The sequence below is a fragment of the Aotus nancymaae genome, unplaced genomic scaffold (assembly GCF_030222135.1).
Source record: "Aotus nancymaae isolate 86718 unplaced genomic scaffold, 86718_ANA_hifiasm-v0.15.2.pri h1tg000064l_1, whole genome shotgun sequence".
Classification (NCBI taxonomy): Eukaryota; Metazoa; Chordata; class Mammalia; order Primates; family Aotidae; genus Aotus; species Aotus nancymaae.
The window spans coordinates 16,572,879-16,593,793 of NW_026988479.1; the positions used below are offsets into that span (position 1 = coordinate 16,572,879).

The following is a 20,915-nucleotide window of genomic DNA, read 5'->3' on the forward strand; positions in this document are numbered from 1 at the left end:
CATTCTTCTAAGATAGTTACTGAGACCTGGTTTGGAAGATGGCAAGAAAAGAAAATAATTTTTAAAGTGCCTCTGAAACAGTGGCTCCAAAATTGACTGCTAAGTCAACAGAAGATGTTGAATTGTTTCCTAATCAGTCTCATATGACCTCCATAAGAACAGGGATAGTATTTATATAATACCTATTCAGATACAGATATCAAAATATTATTAAGAGAAAAGGTAACGAGTGGCTTAATTCATACCATTAGCATGCTCCTCATGTAATCCTTATACTAAAGTTTGATATTTACTGGTATCAACAGACATTTAAGGCTAAGGACTGACTGTACCAAGATGTTATAAGTTTAAGTAATACTGATCCCCCAACTAGATAGTCTATGTCTCAGACAGTAACATTTAAAAGGACATTTGGTCAGAAATAAAATCTGGAATCCACAGATAATGGTAGATAGCACCTTGGATTTAAAAGTTACCATTTCAGTCTATATATTTCTAGAAAAGTGTGATACAGGTATACACTAAAGTTGGGATGACTAGAAAGAAAGAGGCTCTAAAAATGAGACGAGCTGGGGATAATTAGGAGTTAACAAATGACACAAAGGGTTGCCTTTTGACTGTGAAACTTTCTGCATCAGCATATTCTATCCGAGTTAGACCAGGAGAACTCCCTGAAAAAATGGATTCAGTATATAACCTCTGGCTAGTTATCAATATATAATGTGGGTAGGTTCTATTATGTGCTTAAAGTACCTTTTCAGCAGAAACTGAGACAGAGATGTGATTATGAGTGTGTATATAATGAGGCTACAATGAGCTACCAAGCTGATAAAATACAGTCCTCTCTTCGAGCCCTCTCAAAGGAAGATATGCTTTCATGAAGGCATCAGATAAAAAACAAAAACCTTTTCCAGCCTCTGGACCCGAAAAAGAGCACTAATATTGCTACTGTAGAAAATACTAGCTGCAACAGGACAAGATCCTTTGTAAAAGGGAAAGCTGTAGCTTTCTGCGTAATTTAACGGCTGATCAGTCCTCCAAATAAATTTCCTGACAGGTAGAGGGCAGTATACTAAGCAGTGTGTATTTGGAAAGGACAGAGGTTGCCTCTCTCTAACGTGAAACGTGATGACATCACTACCAAACGTAACAATGACACATCTAAAATAAAAGAGTTCCATGTGCCATCTGGTGGCAGAAAGCAGAAAAGCACACTGCTGCAAATAAAATATCAAATTCCCCAAGTCGAGAAGAAAATTAAAATTTAATTCCTTTATCTGACGACGCTGTCCCTTAAACTTCCACCTGTAAGTCTTCTGTGGAAACTACATCAGCAGACTTCATGCAATAGCTTTAAAGTTTTGCCCCAGTTTAGCTCTATACTCCTAAACACTGGTTGTAAGCAAGAAGCAGCTCCTAAGGCCTGAACTTTGGTGCACAGAGTAAGAGAATGAAACTTAGACTAAAACAAACAAAATAACAAAAGGACTTAGAAGGCTGTCAAAAGCAAAAGAAGAGTTTGACATGACAGATAACACTGAAGACAGCTTATTGCAAGGAAAAAAAACCAGAGTAACAGAATCAGAAGTTTAGAACTGAAAGACATCTTTTAGGTTCATATATCTCACTTTACAGATAGAGTCAAGGTATGAAAGATAACCTTTGGTGCAATCTTATTAGTGGTCTGATTAAAACAAGTTATCACTTTTCCCCTACTAGACATTACCATAAATAATTTTTTTATTTTTGGTGGAAGTGTAAATTGCTATAATCTTGTACCTAGAAACTTGGGCCCAGAAATCTGATTTTTAAGAAATTACTGTGCAGAAATACAAGCTTGCAAAGACAACTAGAAATAGATGTTTCCTAAAGCACTGCTTGTAATATAAAAAAATGGAAAACTTATTTGTATTACATGTAACTATCTGAAATAATGATGCAGATCTACATGTAAGGACATCGAGATGCTGAAATATGTTAAGCAAAATACAAAACAGTATATACTGTATGAGATCACACCAATTGCATTTAAAAAGAAGTATATATACCCCCATGTTTCTGTAAGTTTAATTTCCTTGCCCCATAATTTTCCAGTAAAGTTTTATTCAAAAATTTGCCACACTTTCTCATTTGAACTAAAAAGGATTTTCCCATTCCTTTATTTGAATAACATAAGCATATAAAAAGTATGATTTAACAGGACATCTTTTTATCTTACATTTCCAGTGTATGCTACATACTTGTTAAAAGGAAGATAACAAATTAGTCCAGGAACTGGCTTTAGACAGGACCATGGTAACAGAGGAAGACAGAGATAGATAAACGTAATGATGGAAGTCTCTGGAAGTTCCTCTTCTGACAGATTAAATTTTGTCAGTGAAGCAGGAAGAAAACATCCTCAACTGAGAATGAGGATGAGGGAAGTTTGGGCTGTTGAGGAGGAAAAAAAGGTGTGAAATAATCTGTAGGAGAGCAGGAAATTAAATGAATCTGAAATGCTCAAAATATGATTGCCTGGCAATATCAAGGGCCAAGCAACTTCATAAATTAAGCTGAGGAAAATTGGGAGAACAGCCAGTGAGTTAGCAGGAAAAGTAAAAGTGTTTCCTGTCCTGAAAGCTAAGAGAAGAAAGTCTATCAAAGGAGGGCCCAGTTGTGTGGTTTTCTCCAGCCATGTTCAGTTGCACACCTACAGGAGCAGGACAAAGACAGAAATGGAATTAACCAGAATTGTGGTTTTGCCAATCAAGTATGAAATGAGAGAGGTAATGGAAGAATAATGCCCAAGGGAATGATTATAATGACTTACCAAGGAATTTTAGCTGAGGGAAAGAGTGAAGTCATCAAGAAGGTGAAGGACAGTGTGAACGGATTAGAGGTCTCAGCAGGGCTGGAGGACTGTTGGGGTCAGGACACCAAAGAGAATAAGGTAAAAAGATAGAATCCTGGTGGTATGAAATGAGATCCTAGAAGGGCTACACTCACTGCAATGACCATACTGTGAAATGGGTAAGGTAGGATAGAGGACAAAATCTGTAGAATTCAAGGAACTGAAAGGCCAGAATACTGGTAGGATCATGACCTTTTTGTATAAAAATTCCTAAGAATTAAGTCAGAGGTAGTATTGGAGTACAGAAGAGAGTGAATATAAGCCGAGAGCTAAATTGGTTGAGAAATGAGGAGTAATGTGGGTGGCAGTAGATGACAACATGAAGAGAGAAAATGGGTGACATAACTTTATGTCAAAAGATTTGAAATTTTTGGTTTTTAGGAACTGTTTCCTTTTAGGAAAAAGAAAGGCAAAATGATCTGAAAGTGGCAATGAAGAACAAAGATGACATCTACCCTGTCTCCAAGCCCACTGGAGTGAGGTTTATGAGAACAAAGAAAAACAACCACAGGAGCAAGCAAAAGGGAAAGCAGTATTGAGAGAAAACCAGGTTTCCAGCAAAGCAAGGTAAAAAGGTTTTGCCAGTAATGGACCATGAATTCAAGAAGGTACAGTGGACCCATTTCAGGAGCTTAGGTGGGATGGGAGGAGACAGAATAGGAACCACACAGGACCTTATGGCGATTAACATGGAAAATAAAGGATGACCTAGGAGTCTGGGGCTGCCTGTGGTAAATGACATAAACCAAGATACATGGCATAATATTAGATCCAGTGGATTAAAAGCAAATGGTAATGAAAAGTTTGGGGTGTAGAGGGGCATATGAGGGGGTAGTTTAGGTTCCTTTTTTATGCCACTAGTGACAGTAAGATAACAACCTGAAGGCGGTATGGTACTTTTTCCATGTGAAGGACTTCTGGCAACCCCAGATGATAGGGATGGATTTATGTTTTTAAATCACAAGGGACTATCATCTGATATTACAGAACTTCCCAATTTCTTTGTGCTAGTAGTCTGACCCCACTCAAAACCCAAGAGAAACTAAGTAATTAAAAGGTAAGAATCCCAACAAATGTTCACTTGACTAGTACCTCTAGTCCTAATCCTACACACTTGAGTGGAATAAGGAACTGATGAAACAGACATCTTTCTGCCAAGAGACTCACTGAACAAGGTAGAGCAGGTTGAGCTCTCACAAAATCTTGCTGCTAAAGGTTAAAGCTGCAGAAGCTACAGATTCACTAATAAAGATGCAACTGGGTGAGTGCCACCTAGTGGACAAAAAAGAATAACAGGGAAAAAAAAAGACCCTCCAATTCTCTTTGGGAAAGGGGCTCCTGCTGAAGCCTGAAGCAAGAAAATTATGCCAGAGCAGCAGACAAGTAAACCTATCTGTTGTGGCTAACAGTTCTGACTTCTGGAACAATAGAACTGGAGCCACACAGTCAAATGCTAACTAGAATACTTGTTATTTTTTAATAAAATTTTCAGCTCTTAGTGAAGATCTTACTTTTAGCCAGAGATTTTTCTAAATTACTGCCATTAAATATTTGGAGAACTGTTCTGATGCTCACAGTTCCCATAATGCATCTCTAACAAGTCTAATGTTCTGTATTGTTTTTGGAAGGAAGGAATAAACCTAAAAATAAAAGTCACTGTACGTAGGACATGAGTTATCCACCGTGCTATGATTCAAGAGGTGATAGTATAGTGATCATATAACAAAAGAGAGTAAGAGAAGAAATGCAAAATGAAAACTGGTTTATCTTGTACATACAAATAATGAACTGCCTAAGGCTACTATATCAATGAAAATTAGCCCTTGGAGAAGATGGAAAAAAAAAATTTAACTACTGGACATGTTTCCAAGAAATTCAAAAAGAGCTGACAAAGAGACCATGATAAAAGACTCTTTGCTGATCATTATAATAAGGAAAGTGAGAACGTGAAAAAGGACTAGAAGTTTTATGGCATTTTCTATAAAGTGTAAATTCAAAATATTCCCTGGCAGGGAACAAGTTAACTGAGTAAGTAAATTCCTCATTTATGGGAAATAAAGCCTTCAGAAACACGACACTCATCTTTAAAAGAAAAATAATGGGTAAAAGAATCTGGAGGATAAAATTTTAGGACCAATACCTGTCCCTTAGCTCTTCTCTTGTAAAAAGGCACACATATTCCTGAACCTTAATAAAGCAGTAACTGGAGACTTCACTACAGAAGGCAGATGTGCAGAGTGAGGCATGTGTTTTCTTCAATGCCCATTCTTGGAGGGGCCAGTAGGTATATTGAAAGTTTTAGGTATCAGTAAAACATAAGGGGGATACAGGCATATTTAACAAATAGTAGAGTTGTGTTTATCAAGCAAGAGAGGAAATAATGCAATATGTGAAAACCTAGTGTTCAAATAACTTCTTCTTCAACACTGGCAACCACTGGGCTGAAATCAGCTAAGCAGTGTTTCTACTAGATAAACATGTCTTAACAAAAAAACAAAACAAAACAAAGAGATAAACCTGTCTTATTTCTTCAACTGGATTAGTTTTGCTCGAGTTGAATATAGTCAGAAGATGCCTTTTCCTTTATAACCCTAAATATCCAGTATCTCACTTACTTTCCCTAATCTATTATTGTTCCCTTTTTTCTACTCAGTCACTGCCAATTCAAGGACATTTGCGTCTGAATGAATGAAGTGGTTCCTGAAGGCAGCATATCCCCTTTTTGCAGCTTTTGTCTGGATCTAAGCTTTCAGGGGCTCTTGGGGCAAGTATGTACACTTCTGGGACTTTGGAGTCATTGTTTAGAGTTTGAACTCTGGCTCTGACACTTTTTATATAGTTTGGAAAAAGTTATTTAATCTATGTTGCTATTTCATCTGGAAGATGAACTATTTATAAGGTTGATAATGAGTAGTTATCTATCATTGAATTATATCATCAATATTAAGACTATAAATGAAAGACTTGGCAACTGACATTGGCTTCAGTATTCACACTAAATTGGTTCAATATTCAATTCAGTATTCAAGAATTACTTTTAAAAAGTAGTAAGGATGAAAGTCTTTTTCTGAAATATAAATACTAGAGATATTTAAAGCACTGGAAGTAAAGTACACTTGCTCTCATACTGATCTGTGTTTTCTAAGTGCTTACTTCTGAAGTTTTGAGAGCTTGAAATTCCTTATCTGACAAAAACCTAAACCCTAAATAAGAAGCACAAAGACTTTTTACTAAAGTTTTCTTTCTTTCTTTCTTTTTTTTTTTTTTTTGGCCTTTTGTGAAGAAAGGGGCCACTTTGGTATTTTTAAAATACTACTATCTCCCAATTCATAATGAGAATATAATGCCCAAGAAGACCACTAAACTGTATAAAACCCAGCTAGAATTAATAGGAATACAAATAGAATTAAAAAATGGAGATGAGGGGAAAGGAGAAAAGGGGCCCACTAGGTGTTCATTTGCAGTGGTACTAAGAGTGCAAAGCCTAGACTCAAGAAAGAAACTTATGCCAGAGGCCAATATAGGGATTCTGTGAACTTACAAATTAGAAAATCATCTAATTTTGACTTTGTCAACTAGTCTTTATTGAAACACTAATACAGTATACGTGGCCACCATCACAGTATTTTAATTATGAGAGTCAAAGTAATCCCTTAGGCTGGACTTTGGCATGCAAGGTGACAGTTTTCTTAGAGGAAAAAGCCATTTTGTCCTGAATGATAGGGCAACAAGACAGACCTGACACACACACATACTCCTAGACACACACACACACACACACACACACACAACTAGGGGCCACCAAGGCACCTCGCAATCTGTTAGACTCCTTATTAGAACAAAGTGCATTCTATTTTCATCAGATCACTTAAGGAAAAAAATAAGAATCACCTTTAAAAATACTAATTGAGGCCAGGCGCGGTGGCTCATACCTGTAATCCCCGCACTTTGGGAGGCCGAGGCGGGTGGATCATGAGGTCAAGAGATCGAGACCATCCTGGTCAACATTGTGAAACCCCGTCTCTACTAAAAACACAAAAAATTAGCTGGGCATGGTGGCACGTGCCTGTAATCCCAGCTACTCAGGAGGCTGAGGCAGGAGAATTGCCTGAACCCAGGAGGCGGAGGTTGCGGTGAGCCGAGATTGCACCATTGCACTCCAGCCTGGGTAACAAGAGCGAAACTCCGTCTCAAAAAAATAAAAATAAAAAAAATACTAATTGACTAGGGAGAGGCGGGGAAAATAAATGCTCCAAAGTTGCACTTAATTTTCATCACTAAGGTCGTAATAAACCTCTAAACAAACAAAAATGCTGGAAGAAGATGAAAATACAAAATTATTGGGCTATAACTGTCATTATACATGACACGATATCTGAAATACTATCTCTCTCAGGGAAATAACTAACAAGTACCCTATCACAAGGCAGCACAAAACCACAAGAATTAAAAGTGAATAAAGAAGAAGGCAAAGTAAATTGGCACTTCTAAAATAAAAGGAAACATATGAAGGTTAAAAAAGAAAAGCAAGAATTTATATAGAAAAAAATGGACCAGAAGTCAAGACTCCTGGTTCTGATCATAGCCTTGGGAAAGCTACCTAACTGTTCGGAGTCTATATATGCTACAGAGTGGAGATAATGCACATCCTGCCTGTCTTATAAGGCTTCTTTGCATGTCAAATAGGGTAATAGATGTTAAGGCACTATAAAAATTGTAAAACAACACAAACGTAAGGTAACGGTATTATTACTTACATTGTCCCTCACCTTCTAAAGAGATAAGTATGTGGTAGTTTAACATGTAACAAAATTTCTTCCCTGTTAGTTAATACCAAAGCTATTAGTCCTTTTGAAGTCCAAGGGAGAGAAAAAAAAAGAAAGAAAAGAAAACCTAGCAAAGACAAATCAACCGTCAATCTCTAGTCTCAGTTTTCTAATGAGAAATTCCTCTTTATTTCATCTTTTTCTCTAATATTCAAGAGACCAAACTAAAAGGCTCTTTTGTATTCTTACCTTTGGAAGCTTCAGGAGCAAAGTGCCAGGAGGGAGAAGGCATTCAATATTGGAAAGAAATGGAAGGAAGAAAAGGTATCACATACGGTTCTTTGTTAATGTACACAGTCACTCAGCCACCCGAACTGTTAAAGACTCTATCCAACCCTTATTAATTAAGTACTTAGGACTGGGAATTGCACCTTAAGGCAGTGCCAGAATCTGTTCAAGAGTATCATCAAAATGAGCCCAAATCAAGCTGTGTTAATCTCATATTCCTACAAGTTACACTGATGCAAAATACCTACATACAACAGTTCTCTTTCCCAACCATATAACTCCATAATATTTAATATAATAACGTATTTTCTTTCTTTTGAATGGGAAAATCCATCTGTCTTCCATCCAACATACCCTTTCTACCCTCACCCAGGGAAGGAAAGGGAATAGGAAACCTAATGAAAAAATATTCTAAGCCCTACACTGGACCTTTGCATCAAAGAGGAAGGTACTCACTCTTGGTCTGGGCAGAGAACGTAAGGGTAAGTTTGGCGAAAAGTTCATTGTTCTCAAAGCGGTCCTCCTTCACCTTTGTCCAGAAGCAGTCCTGGGAGAGGTCCTCAGCCACAAACTGTGGATAAAGGCAGGGTGTTAAAAATTAGTGAACTGAGCCCTGTACTTTCCATCCTAAAAATAGAATGAGTCTGTAAAATAGTTAGCTGGCTGATTATCAACAATGTCTTACTAGAATAAGACTAACCTGAGCACAGAATAGTGTGGTGGGATTAGGAGAGGGATTAGTATTAGAGAATACTTCCAGTTTATTTGTTTATGGATTCATAAATCTAAGAATTAGATTCATGTATACTATGTATCTTCCTCCTAACTCCAAATCCTCTAGCTTCAGAAGCATTAAGGCTTTATTTCACATCTTCTCTTGCTCTCCATCATATTTTCCCCACCAGTTTGGCTAACTGTGCCAAACTTGCTCATTTTATGAGCAAATAAATCCCTAAGCTCCTTTATATTAACTTACTTTCTAGAAGCAAAAGGCTAACTAACTCAGAATCACAGGCATCTCAAACACATCATGGGAACAATACTGTGCATGCAAATATGGGCTGTATAATTTATATCCTGTGAAACTGGGGTAGAGTGGATTCATAAATCCATGACTTCTGGATCAGCACAATTATCAGTAGCTTGCAGACTGCTGAATGACTGTTATCAAACTGTGTGTTACCATGGTATTGATAGCCTCAGAGAAAAGGCAAAAAACATTAAGTATAAGTTTAGTTAAGATTAAATTCAGAGTACAGGATTCACAGAACTCTCCATGGTGATGTATGGCATATAGAAGATGCCTAATATCTGCTGAATAAACTAAACATAAGCATGAGTGAAACTTGAAGACGGAAAGCTGTAAGCCATAGGGAGGTGCAGCCCATCCATGCACAAAAAGTAGAAAACTGGTAGTAAAATGGTTTCTTAAGATCAACTGGTGAGGCCAGGCGCAGCAGCTCACGCCTGTAATCCCAGTACTTTGGGAGGCCAAGGTGGGTGGCTGACGAGGTCAGGAGATTGAGACCATCCTGGCTAACACAGTTAAGCCCCATCTCTACTAAAAATAAAAAAAATAAATTAGCTGGGTGTAGTGGCAAGCGCCTGTAGTCCCAGCTACTCAGGAGGCTAAGGCAGGAGAATCACTTGAACCTGGGAGGCAGAGGTTGCAGTAAGTCAAGATCATGCCACTGTACTCCAGTCTAGGCAACAAGAATGAGACTTCATCTCAAAAATTAAAAAAAAAAAAAGATCTACTGGTGAAGAAATAGAGATTCTTACCTTGGACCAGTTTGGCCTCCGGAGCTGCACCTCTGGCTTATAAAGCTTTTTGGGGGTTAACCCAAATGGCAGAACTGGGGCTGCAGGAACTCCAGATCCAAACGGGGGAGGTGGAGGCATACCCATGCCGGGTGGAGGCGGAGGAATGCCAGGGCCTCCAGGAAAAGGAGGAGGTGGAGGGATTCCAGGACCACCAGGAAGAGGGGGAGGAGGAGGTGGCATTCCTGCTCCTCCAGGTAAGGGAGGAGGTGGTGGGGGGATTCCAGCACCACCAGGCAAAGGAGGAGGTGGAGGGATGCTAGCACCCCCAGGCAAAGGAGGGGGTGGAGGGATGCTAGCACCCCCAGGCAAAGGAGGGGGTGGAGGGATGCTAGCACCCCCAGGCAAAGGAGGGGGTGGAGGGATGCTAGCAACCCCAGGCAAAGGAGGGGGTGGAGGGATGCTAGCACCCCCAGGCAAAGGAGGGGGTGGAGGGATGCTAGCACCCCCAGGCAAAGAAGGGGGTGGAGAGATAGCAGTAACTCCAGGTAAAGAAAGGGGTGAAGGGCTGATGCAAACACGCCCAGGCAAAGGAGGTGGTGGTGGAGGAGGAGGAGGAACTATGGTACTACCCCCAGGAGCAGGTGGTGGTGGAATAATAGTGCCAGAGTCACCAGGTAAAGGAGGGGCAGGGGGAACAGCAGCACTACTAGGAACAGAAGGAGCTATAGCAACAGCTGCTGCAGAGAGGGAAGCCATTTCTTTCTTGGCATCTTCCAGTTCCTTTGTCAGCTTGGCAACCTACAGAAATAACATCAATGTGAGTACTTCTCACTTCACTTCAGGGACTACTGGGGCTAGAAGGAATCTAACAAATTACTTAATCCAAACTTCGCATTTTACAAATGGAGAAACTGAGAGGAGTCAGAGAGATCACATGATCACCTAAAGTCACACGCTTAGCAGCAGAGACAAAACTAGAATTCAGGTCTTCATGTTCTTAGTTCAGAATGCTTTGTATTAAAAAGACAATTTCAACATTTATGTTAAACTCTCCCTTGATTAGAAAATGTAAAGGTCAAGTAAATCAAATGTTCTAGTTATATAACTAATATATGTGCTACACAGATGATTATATAACCACATAAGTAATCAAGTTATCAGATATCAAAGATCATTTAAGTATTTACTACTGCACAGGGAGTGTGTAAGGATACATCTGTGCAGAGATGACTAAACTAACAGAAAATCAGCTAATGTGTAACAGTTTAGTTTTTATTCCTAATTTATTAGAATATTTATCACCTTCATTTTTAATGTTTTTCTGTATTTTCCAGATTTTCTGTCTTATGCATTACTTACCCCCAACACAAACCAAAAACCAGTATATTATTTTTAAAATATGCACCATGTAACTAGATTGCCTATTAGTAGCTGATCCCTCCCTAGGAGTGAGATGATTGACTCCTGTTCTAAGCCATGTGCATCTTGAGGTTACAGGTCACTCTGCCTTCCCTGCTCAGGCATTACCTCTCCTGTGAGCTGGGACACCTCTGTTTCTAGATCCTGTTTCTCTGTGGCAATTTGTTGCTTTTCAGAATCCAGTGCATCCTTTTCTCCCTGAAGATTTTGAAGCTTCTGCTCAAAGTCACTTTCCATCTTTTTCATTTCCACCTGTAGCTCATGTCGGGCTGTTAACTCTGAGTCCAGCTAGAGAAAAAAATGAATCAGGCTCCCAGTAGGCTCTCCATCTCAGTAAGAAGCACAAGTATTATTACCCATAATTCACCTCACCTCCTCTTTTGCCTGGGGGTGCTGGAATCTGCCCCCCACCCCCATCTCCTGTTTTGGGCCAATAGTTGATCTACAGAGCTCACAATTTCAGGCTATGCTTGGGGAAAAAAAGCACCATGATTCTAACCTTAAAATCAAGATTAAAGGAGAAGGGAATCAGTTCATTTCCATAGATTCCCTATTTTTATAGTAAAAAACAAAACAAAGATTTTAAAGGTATTTAGGACAGCCATGGTAGTACAATCCCAATATTCTCTAGGATAAAAACACCTATTAACCACAGTGAGAGTCCTTAACAATTGAAGAGAAAAAGAAACCTCAAAGACATTTTCCACTTCTACTGTTCAAAGGACCTCAGTTCCTAATGTTCTAGGGATAAGAGGCCTAAAATGCCAAGCAAACCTGAGAGTCCCATCACTATTATATGAGTATCATCTGTCTTTCTTTTCCTGCCTAGTAGCCCAAGAACTGCAAACCCACCAGGAAAGCTCCTCAAAATGACATCCATATCACTTTCTCCAATGACTAACCTATACTGGAATGGTTTCCCCTGGGAATTATACATCAGGTGCTAAATGCTTCCAAAATACCACAGAAAAAAGTGTCTCACAGGTCAGGAAAATAATAATCCTCAAAGCGAGATATACTCAAACACATGTTTTTGGTCTCATATGCACCTTCTTTTCCAGCTCTGCAGCTTTGGCTTCAGATTTCTCCACCTTTGTCTTATCAATCATTTGATCTGAAAAGAAGAAGAGTCAGTAAGTAAAGCTCCCAATTCTCTTAGTCTATTTCTTTTATACCCAAGCCCTTCCAAAGAACAGTCTTTTATCTTTTTGATTAGTTTTATTATCTTTCTTAATGTTCTGCACTAGACAAAGAAATGAAACTTTCAGTTAAGTTCAACATGTGATCTCTGGGTATGTGGTAAAGCTACCACGCTGGTAGCATGAAGAATGCCTATGAGTGACACTTTTGACTTTCTGAGACCAGCAGGAGTTTCGGCAAAAGGTGCTGGTGTGTGTTTTACGTAGAAATAAACTAAAGACCTATAGATTCCTAGCAAAAATGCTGTTTATGATGTAAGAAAGGACAAAAATAGAAATATCTGGGGACTGGAAAGGTATCTTCTCTGACATTTTCGCTGAAAAAAGATGCAGAATGAAAGGAAGAAGCAAAACTTGGAGAAGCCAGATAGAAGAGTGTGCTTACCAATTAATCCCTCAATCTCAATCTGGAGGTGCCGGCACTTGAAGTCGGGATCAGCCCCATTCTTGTGTAGAACTATTTGGGAAATACATTCTTCAATCAACTTATAGTACTGAGGTCTACAAGAAAATAAAATGGGGTCATCAAAGGAAAATCAAAATATAATTTTCAGAAGTATTCAGGACCAAGAAAACATAACTGCTTTGACAACTGAGAGACCTGGAAAATTTTTTTAAAGATAACACAAGTATCACTGCCATGCTAAGAAAACTTCTTTTTCTACATCAGCTACCCCATCTACTTCAGATAATCAAAACTTCCTGCCATCTGCCTCCTAGTGCCAATACTTTCCATCTAAAAATTTGGGTTTGATCCTTCCTGTGATGGATAGTGCTATTGCTAAATCTATACTTCCAGGAAACTAGAAAGAATTTAAAATTGCCACCTCTCTTTGCTATCATCTTCATCCTATGTACCTACTTCCCTCCAAAAACAGACGGGCATTTCACCTTACATACTCTGACCTCTTCCACAGGGATGCCTTTGAGTTAGATTAAAAAAATAAGGCAACTTCCTTTATATCTGTGACTGAAGAAGCCGACTCCTGGGTCTTTGTCTTTACTTTTTCCCTTTACAGAACAATCTTTGAATTTAAGGAATTCACTCTCCCCTTTTAGGCTCAAATTCAAAACTTCCCATAAGCACACCATCTTACCTGGCCTCATAATCATTTCGGACCAAAAGTAAGTGCTGCAGGATGGAAAGGAAGTGTGGCTCTGCCTTTGAATCCTTCACTGTGTTTAAGAGAATCTGGAAGACTTCACTAAAGTCAGTGAAAAAGGGGAATAAGCTAAGGAAAGCAAGGATGTAGAAATTATGTTTGACAAGTGGCTTATTCAACTTTTGAAAAAGCTAGGGAAAAGTTGCAAGACGCCACTTCCATTCTACTGGCTGTTCTTCCTGTAAACCTCACTAGAAACTTTAAGCTCTCTAAAACGTCCTTTTGCCAAGGGACCAGTGAGTTGGGTGCTACTATACACACAGAGGCTCTCTAGTAAGTACTTGGCTTGAAGATCAGGCAGTAGATAGAAACTAAGAGATAACTGCCTCAAAGTTACTTATTGAAAATATTAACAGGTAACTAAATTACTCCTTCTGTCAGTCCAAACATCTACAAAATTCAGTTCTACATCTTAGTAAGCTAAGCTATCATGTTCTAGGAAGTTTACAATGATTGTGATGGCTTCCATGCTCAACAACCCTCAGATCACCTTTACTGATTTCCCTGGTCTATAACAAGGTAAGTAAAGCCAGCAGCAATAAAAATACACATGACTTATTTAATGAGAAGACACACAAGCCTAATGCCGTTTTGAGTCATCATCCCTCAAAACATTCCACACAGGGATCAGGGAACTAAATACAATGAATGTCTCATTTGTCTTGAAACGAGTCGGTAAAAGGATATTCCATCTCCATGCGAATGTCATCCAGCCGTCCCTTCAGGTCATAGGAATCCTCTTCCCCTTGTTCATCAAACACATTTAGTTGCACTCTCATATCATCATTTTCAATCTCTCGAAGGTCCTGTCAACAACAAAAGTAGAAGTTAGGGAACCCAAAAGTATCCTATGTGGTTAGAAACCTAAGCTTTTCAACCTGGTTTTTAATTGAAAACCAGAGTTGTCCCAGGGATTGCTGAGCCATAGAGCAGGAAGGAACCAGGCTAGCCTTTCTAATGAAGTGTAGTATCTTACCTGCAACACCTGATGTAGCCCCAAGCGCATCAGTTCACTTCTGATGTGAACTCGGAAGTCAAGTTCTTCAGCTGGTGTGATGAGAGCATTAATCAGCTGTAGGCATCCAACCTAAAATGTGAAAATTCAGCAGCTATGTCAGTGCTAACTCCTGGATATCAAGAATCCATTTTCTTTACATACATTCTTAGGTCCCCAAATACAACCTGAAAGATACAATACAAAAACTCTAACAATGACTTTTCTACTACAGCAATGAAACCTGGTTTGAGTACAGATCTAGCGAGCCCAAAACTCTAAATGATTCCAAGGATTTGACAGTATATGTTGTTGCAGGTCTCAGTTTTCCTAGATTACAAACAGATACCATGCCCTTTTCCATCTCATAATGAGGAAAACAGTTCATTCTTTATCTTCTTAGAGAGAAGGTTGATCTTTTCCTTTCAGAACAGATTGTGAAATGTAAAATATATAGTTGGGAGCCACTCCAAGTATTCTAGTAAAAGGTCAAATGAATTTAAGTCTGTACATCTTGAATTCTATTCTTGGGCCCAGTTTCAGGGGATATACATGCCTTCAGTGCAATAGAGGTCCCACTTTTTAATCCATCCAGCAGCGGCTGGAAACGTTCAACTTCATCCATCTCAGCTCTTTCCGTCATTGCCTCCAAAACCCTTTCATTCCTGCCCAAGAGAAAGGAAAGGGAGAGAAATTTCCAGGTATTCTGACGCAGATATGTGTAATGAGTAGATTACACAGGGGAACAGACCAGTTAGGAAAAAGGACATTATCAGTGTTACAGATTTCTACATTATTATTCTTACCACTCAGTTTCCAGAAACTGCTGATAACTAAGGACCATCTCTTCAGAGAAATGCATTCCCTAAAACCCATCCCTAGGCTTCTATCCATAAATACTAATCGAGTCCCCTGTTCCATGAAGTATAAACTGATAACAACTTTTGGAGGGGCATTTAACAGTACTAATAAATTTTGCATGCATGTAACATATAGTCTACTTCCAGAAATGTATCCAACATATATGCATAAATGTGAAAGAAGATATGCCAAGGACATTCATTGCAGTACCATTTGTAAAAATTATCACCTGGAACAGGTACAGAAATCTGCTTTAAAAAGTATCTGTAAGTCCAGCAACAGGGCAATTGTTAAATAAATTATAGGGCTACATACATGCATACAGAATACTAAACAGCCACTAAAGATAATAAGGTAGATCTGTAAGTACTGACATAGAAAAAATGTCCAAGATCTACTATTAAAAAGAAACAAGTTGAGAAGAATGATTTAACTTTCATTAAACCAAATCCCTCTACAATAATAAAAATCTATCCTATATATGCAGTTGGTTTTATAGGCATAAGTGACATTCCTCAGCTCTTAAGATACTATCTCTTGGGGTGGCAGATGTCTAGAATCAAAGGAACTCAATATGTGCGTCTATGCCTAGAAAACATTCTATGAGACTATATTATCCCATTAACAGTCGTTCTCTCCACGGAATAGGATTTAGCAAAGGGATGAGGCAGTTACATTTTACTTTATATACTTCTATAATGTTTGAATTTTAAAAATAACATTGTGCCACTTCTGAATTAAAAAAAAAAAAAAGAACAGTAAAAAGAAACCCTCGTCCTAGACAATACAGACATTAGGAGACATCTTGCTATATGTCTGATAACCAGTGGAACATTCAGGATAGCACCAATCACTTAGGAATTGTTCTTAAATGTTAAGATTCTTAGTGTTCACTTCTGGGAAGAAATACAATCTTACCTAGTATTTATGACCAAGGGGACACCCAATCAACTCAATTGTCCTCTAAACTAAGAAAACAATAAAATTGAAAATGAAGAAGAAAAATGATTCCAGTCACATACATGTCCTCTGGTTGTGGTAGAATACAAAGAGCAGAAAGCAGCTTAGCTGCATCAATCATCATGTTGGGAACAGCAGGATCCATGGCTCTGACCAGCAGTAGGATTCCTTCTTCTGTCTCCAACATGGTCTTGATTCCAAACTAGTAGGGCCAAGAACAAAGAAAGGAGGATGAAAGATGACAGCATCTAACTGGGGACAAGTTTAGGGGTAGTTACGGGTTGAATGGTATCCTCTCAAATTCATATGCTGAAGTCCTAACCCCCAGTACCTCAAAACGTAACCTCATCTGGAAAAATACTCATTGCAAATATAATTAGTCAAGCTATAATGAAGTCATACTGGAGTAGAATGGTTCCGTAATCCAATACGGCCAGTGTCCTTATAAAAAGAGGAAATTTGGATATGGGTATATACAGAGGGAGAACATCATGTGATCACACAGGCAGAGATCAGGATGATGCATCTACAAGATAAGGAGTGCCAAGGATTGCCAGCAAGCTACCAGAAACTAGAAGGGGTATGGAACACATGATCACACACAGCCTTCAGAAGAACCAACCCTGCTGATACCTTAGATTTTGGAATTCTATCCTCTAGAATTGTGAGATAATAAATTTCTGTTGTTTAAGACACCTAATTTTGTGGTACACTAGCAAACTAATACAGGGTAGAATACTTTTCCCAATATAATTAGAGATGAACATAAAATAATTTTCCAGGAGACACAAAATAATTATATGTCTTCCAAGAATAAAAGTCTCTGACTTTTATGTTTCTTGTTAATTCTCTCCCTCCTAATCCAATGGAATAAGTTAATTATAATAAAATTAAACAGTGAGGAAGAGAGATTTGCACTTAGAGGCATATGATTGTGGGCTCCCTGGGTTGAATTACTAAACAGACAAAAAGAAGATAAAAAAATTCTAAAGTAGAAACAGTCTAGAAGAAAAAAGAAACAGAAAATAAAGTAAATCTTCCAAAAACAATTACTACAAGTCAGGAAATTCAAGAATTAGCAAAAGAAAGTAACGAAAGAGAAACAAAATTGAGCCTGTTCTCTGCAACAGAAGTTAGAACTGAGAAAAAAATGTCCATAGAAGCATGTCCGCATGGTAATGAAAAACAGTTATGAAGCCAAGCACGGTGGCTCACGCCTGTAATCCCAGAACTTTGGGAGGCCGAGGCAGGCAAATCACCTGAGGTCAAGAGTTTGAAACCAGCCTGGCCAACATAGTGAAACTCTGTCTCTACTAAAAACAAAACATTAGCTAGGTGTGGTGGCACGTGCCTGTACAGGAGGTGGAGGTTGCAGTGAGCCGAGATTGCGCCACTGCAATCCAGCCTGGGTGACAGAGTGAGACTCTGTCTCAGAAAAAAAGAAAAACAGTTATGATACTAAAAGAGAAAGCTAGAAGTCTTGAACCTCATATTCTTAGTTCCTATTTTGAGTTTGCCAATAGAAGAGAAAGAGCAGGGGTCCAGATGGGGTTTGGAATGAGAATGAAAAAAATCTCACCTTGTTGTTCATAAAAGCTTTCAAGCAGCGAATGATCTCATGCTTGTTCCGGCTATCGTAACTTCTGGATATAGAAGACATCATCAGTGAGGTCCCTTTATTCTCTACCACTTTCCCATTTTTAATCTTGCAAACAAGGTTCTTAGGAATAATAACCCCAACTAGTAGCTAAGTAAATTCTAGCACATGGCACTTTGCCCAGAAACACTGATGAAAATAGGTAACTAAGAGGGATCCTCACCATCAAAGAAGTTTGGCTGATCCTCTTGTAATCCAGGAATTCAGTATTACATTAAAACCTTCCTTTTAACTCTCTCTAGGCTCCTAAGTGCTAAATTGTATCAGGATAACATCCCATCTATTGCTGCTTGCCTCACTACTTCACAGGTTTCAACTCTGAGAAGGTATATACAGATCTTGGCCTTGTATTATTTTGTTTCAGAAAGATTCCAGGAAGTATTTTGCTTCAGGCTGGCTTCAAGGTAGCCTAAGACAGTGCAAGGTATACCTAAATTGTTCCAACCTTGAAGACTGCCACAATACTAGTCCCAAGTATATTATAAGACTTCCAAATGGATATGACCCAGACCAGATTACAGGGCAGCACTAAATCAGATTTTATTTCCAGATTGAAAAAGAACCAGTGCTGGGAGACTAACAATATTATGTGGTATATATTAGAGTTATTCAACATGAAATTTAAGTTCCTCCTCCCTTTCCTGTATCTATAATCATCATTCATCCTCTAGTCACCACTATGATAAACCCTTTCTCAGCTAACAGTACATTCCCCTAGCCCAAAACTTTACATTTAACTGCTATTTTCTCCTTCAGAGCAAATAGCCAAGTCCCCTATGACCTTCCAAGTAGAAGTTGCAAAGACCTGGAAGTCCTTACCCAGCAGTCTCTTCTCTCTCATCATGAAGTCGTTTAAGAATGTCCAGTAAGGAGGCCAAGCCTTCGGCACCAAATGTTTGCACCCAACTGTAAGGAACAGATAGAGACAATGCAATATCAAATCAATAAATACTTATTTGCCAAACAAAGTTTATCCTGACAACTTTCTACTTCCAATTCAGACTATTCTCATACTTCACCAGCTCCTTTGATTTTCAGTCACCACCAATGAACTCCAACATTGGGCTCCTACTCCTGTGATCTCCTCAGAATCCTCACCTTACAGGGTTGTTGTTGAGAGAGACACGAAGGGACTCCAGGCAGCTGAGCAGAGGCATATCCCGCAAGCCTGACCTCAACTCCTGAATATACATCATGGCAGACTTAGAGCTCTCCTTCTGACTCATACCCTGGACAGAAGGCATAGATACAGATTAGTAACAGTGGACCCAGTCATAAATTAGGGACTAGTATTACTCAATAGAGTTTATATTTTGTTTTTATTTTTAATTTTCAGTAGAGACAAGGTCTCACCATGTTACCCAGCCTGGTTTCAAACTCGTGGGCTCAAGCGATCTTCCTGCCTCAGCTTCCCAAAGTACTGAGATTACAGGAGCGAGCCACCACATCAGGCCAAGTTTATCAGGGCAGGTACCCATCACACATACCACCAAAATATGTGAGACTTAAAACTGCCTATCTCATTCCCTATATTTACATACTTCATGAAGATTTAACCATGCAAAAAGTATGGAAGAATGGTAACTCAATAAGACAGTAAAAAGTTAATGGGTTTATATAGCGGAGTGAAACAGAATTGATGCAGACATAAAATGTTACATAAAACTGGCAAAACAAACAGGTCCAAGACAAGGGCACAGTCTCCCATGTCATGGATACCTGCCCCAGGACTCACAGCCTTGGAAGTATACAAGTACTGGGACACCATCTCCCTCTTGATAATGATGTCCTTCTCCCTCAAAGGTTGCTGTTTCTCCTCATTCAGATTCATATCCAGCTAGGAGAAGGCGAAAAAAGAGAAAAAACAAAATTGTCTCAAATTCCTTATAAATGTTGTGTTTAACATTAGTATACTTAGTGAAGAGTTGAGCATATAAAATGCTTATTGAGTAAATAAATTCTTGATCTCTAGAAATTTAAGCTATTATAGCTGATGAAAATTCCTCAAGGATTAAGTGTAGTTAACATTTTAGTATAAATCTCTAGACATTTTAATACATATTTTTTCTCTAAGAAAAACGGTCTCAATATAAGTGAAAAATTTCTTCTGTATCATTGGAAGAAAACCACAGACAATGTTTTTTTGCATCAAGGATGGATCTTAAAAATCTCTTCAGACTGAAGCACTGGATAACTGACATAATCCAAACACCTGCAAAATCAACTGCACCAACTCTAGGGTCTACAAACCCATTATCCCTGGTTAACTCAGTCCCTGTACAAACTCCTTTCCCATGAAGAAAGAACTGGAAATTCTATGATAAAGCAGAGGCCCCTTAACAGACATAATCTGATGTATGTTTGGGGAAAGGCTCTGCTTGATACTTCTACATGCATAACGACCATGTGTCCAAACCTAGTACCTTGGAGGGCACAAATTTAGCCCTAATAATTCCAGAATGTTATTTGAATTGAGGAAAATATGGGGTGGAGGGATCTATTCTACTTCTTCTGCAAGTAGCAAAATTAATTTGAAGATTTTGGGACTTAATTCCTGGTTCTTTTTCCTTTTGAGTTGAAATCTTGCTTTGTTACCCAGGCTGGAGTCCAATGGTGCAATCTCAGCTCACTGTAACGTCCACCTCCCAGGTTCAACTGATTCTTCTGCCTCAGTCTCACAAGTAGCTGGGATTACAGGTGCCTGCCACCACGCCCAGCTAATTTTTATATTTTTAGTAGACAGGGTTTCACCATGTTGGCCAGGCTGGTCTTGAACTCCTGACTTCATGATCCGCCCACCTCAGCCTCCTAAAGTGCTGGGATTATAGGTGTGAGCCACTATGCCCGGCCAGGTGCTTTTTCCCTCTTGCAGATAAACTGAACATAGAAGTTACAAAAAGGTGGCCCTCAAGTTAAATCACACCCAAAGACAAAATGTTTCACTTGGTTAGCTC

The 20,915-nt window shown here is 38.9% G+C and overlaps 1 protein-coding gene across 2 annotated transcripts in view; it reads right to left on the minus strand.

Annotated features, from left to right (window-relative positions):
- Positions 1–8,365: 8,365 nt before the first annotated feature.
- LOC105724864 (protein diaphanous homolog 1) overlaps positions 8,366–20,915 on the minus strand; it is a 46,659-nt gene continuing 34,109 nt past the window's right edge. For both annotated transcript variants that reach the window (XM_021664961.2, XM_021664963.2), the window contains exons 4-17: positions 19,697–19,798; positions 19,060–19,190; positions 18,781–18,867; positions 17,884–17,947; positions 16,367–16,506; positions 15,040–15,148; positions 14,466–14,576; positions 14,177–14,295; positions 13,424–13,540; positions 12,712–12,827; positions 12,177–12,241; positions 11,236–11,415; positions 9,727–10,506; positions 8,366–8,515 (exon numbers count right to left, since the gene is read on the minus strand). In XM_021664961.2, coding sequence (XP_021520636.2) covers positions 8,381–8,515; positions 9,727–10,506; positions 11,236–11,415; positions 12,177–12,241; positions 12,712–12,827; positions 13,424–13,540; positions 14,177–14,295; positions 14,466–14,576; positions 15,040–15,148; positions 16,367–16,506; positions 17,884–17,947; positions 18,781–18,867; positions 19,060–19,190; positions 19,697–19,798 — 2,256 coding nt within the window. In that variant the 3' untranslated portion in view covers positions 8,366–8,380. The remainder of the gene's footprint in view (positions 8,516–9,726; positions 10,507–11,235; positions 11,416–12,176; positions 12,242–12,711; positions 12,828–13,423; positions 13,541–14,176; positions 14,296–14,465; positions 14,577–15,039; positions 15,149–16,366; positions 16,507–17,883; positions 17,948–18,780; positions 18,868–19,059; positions 19,191–19,696; positions 19,799–20,915) is intronic.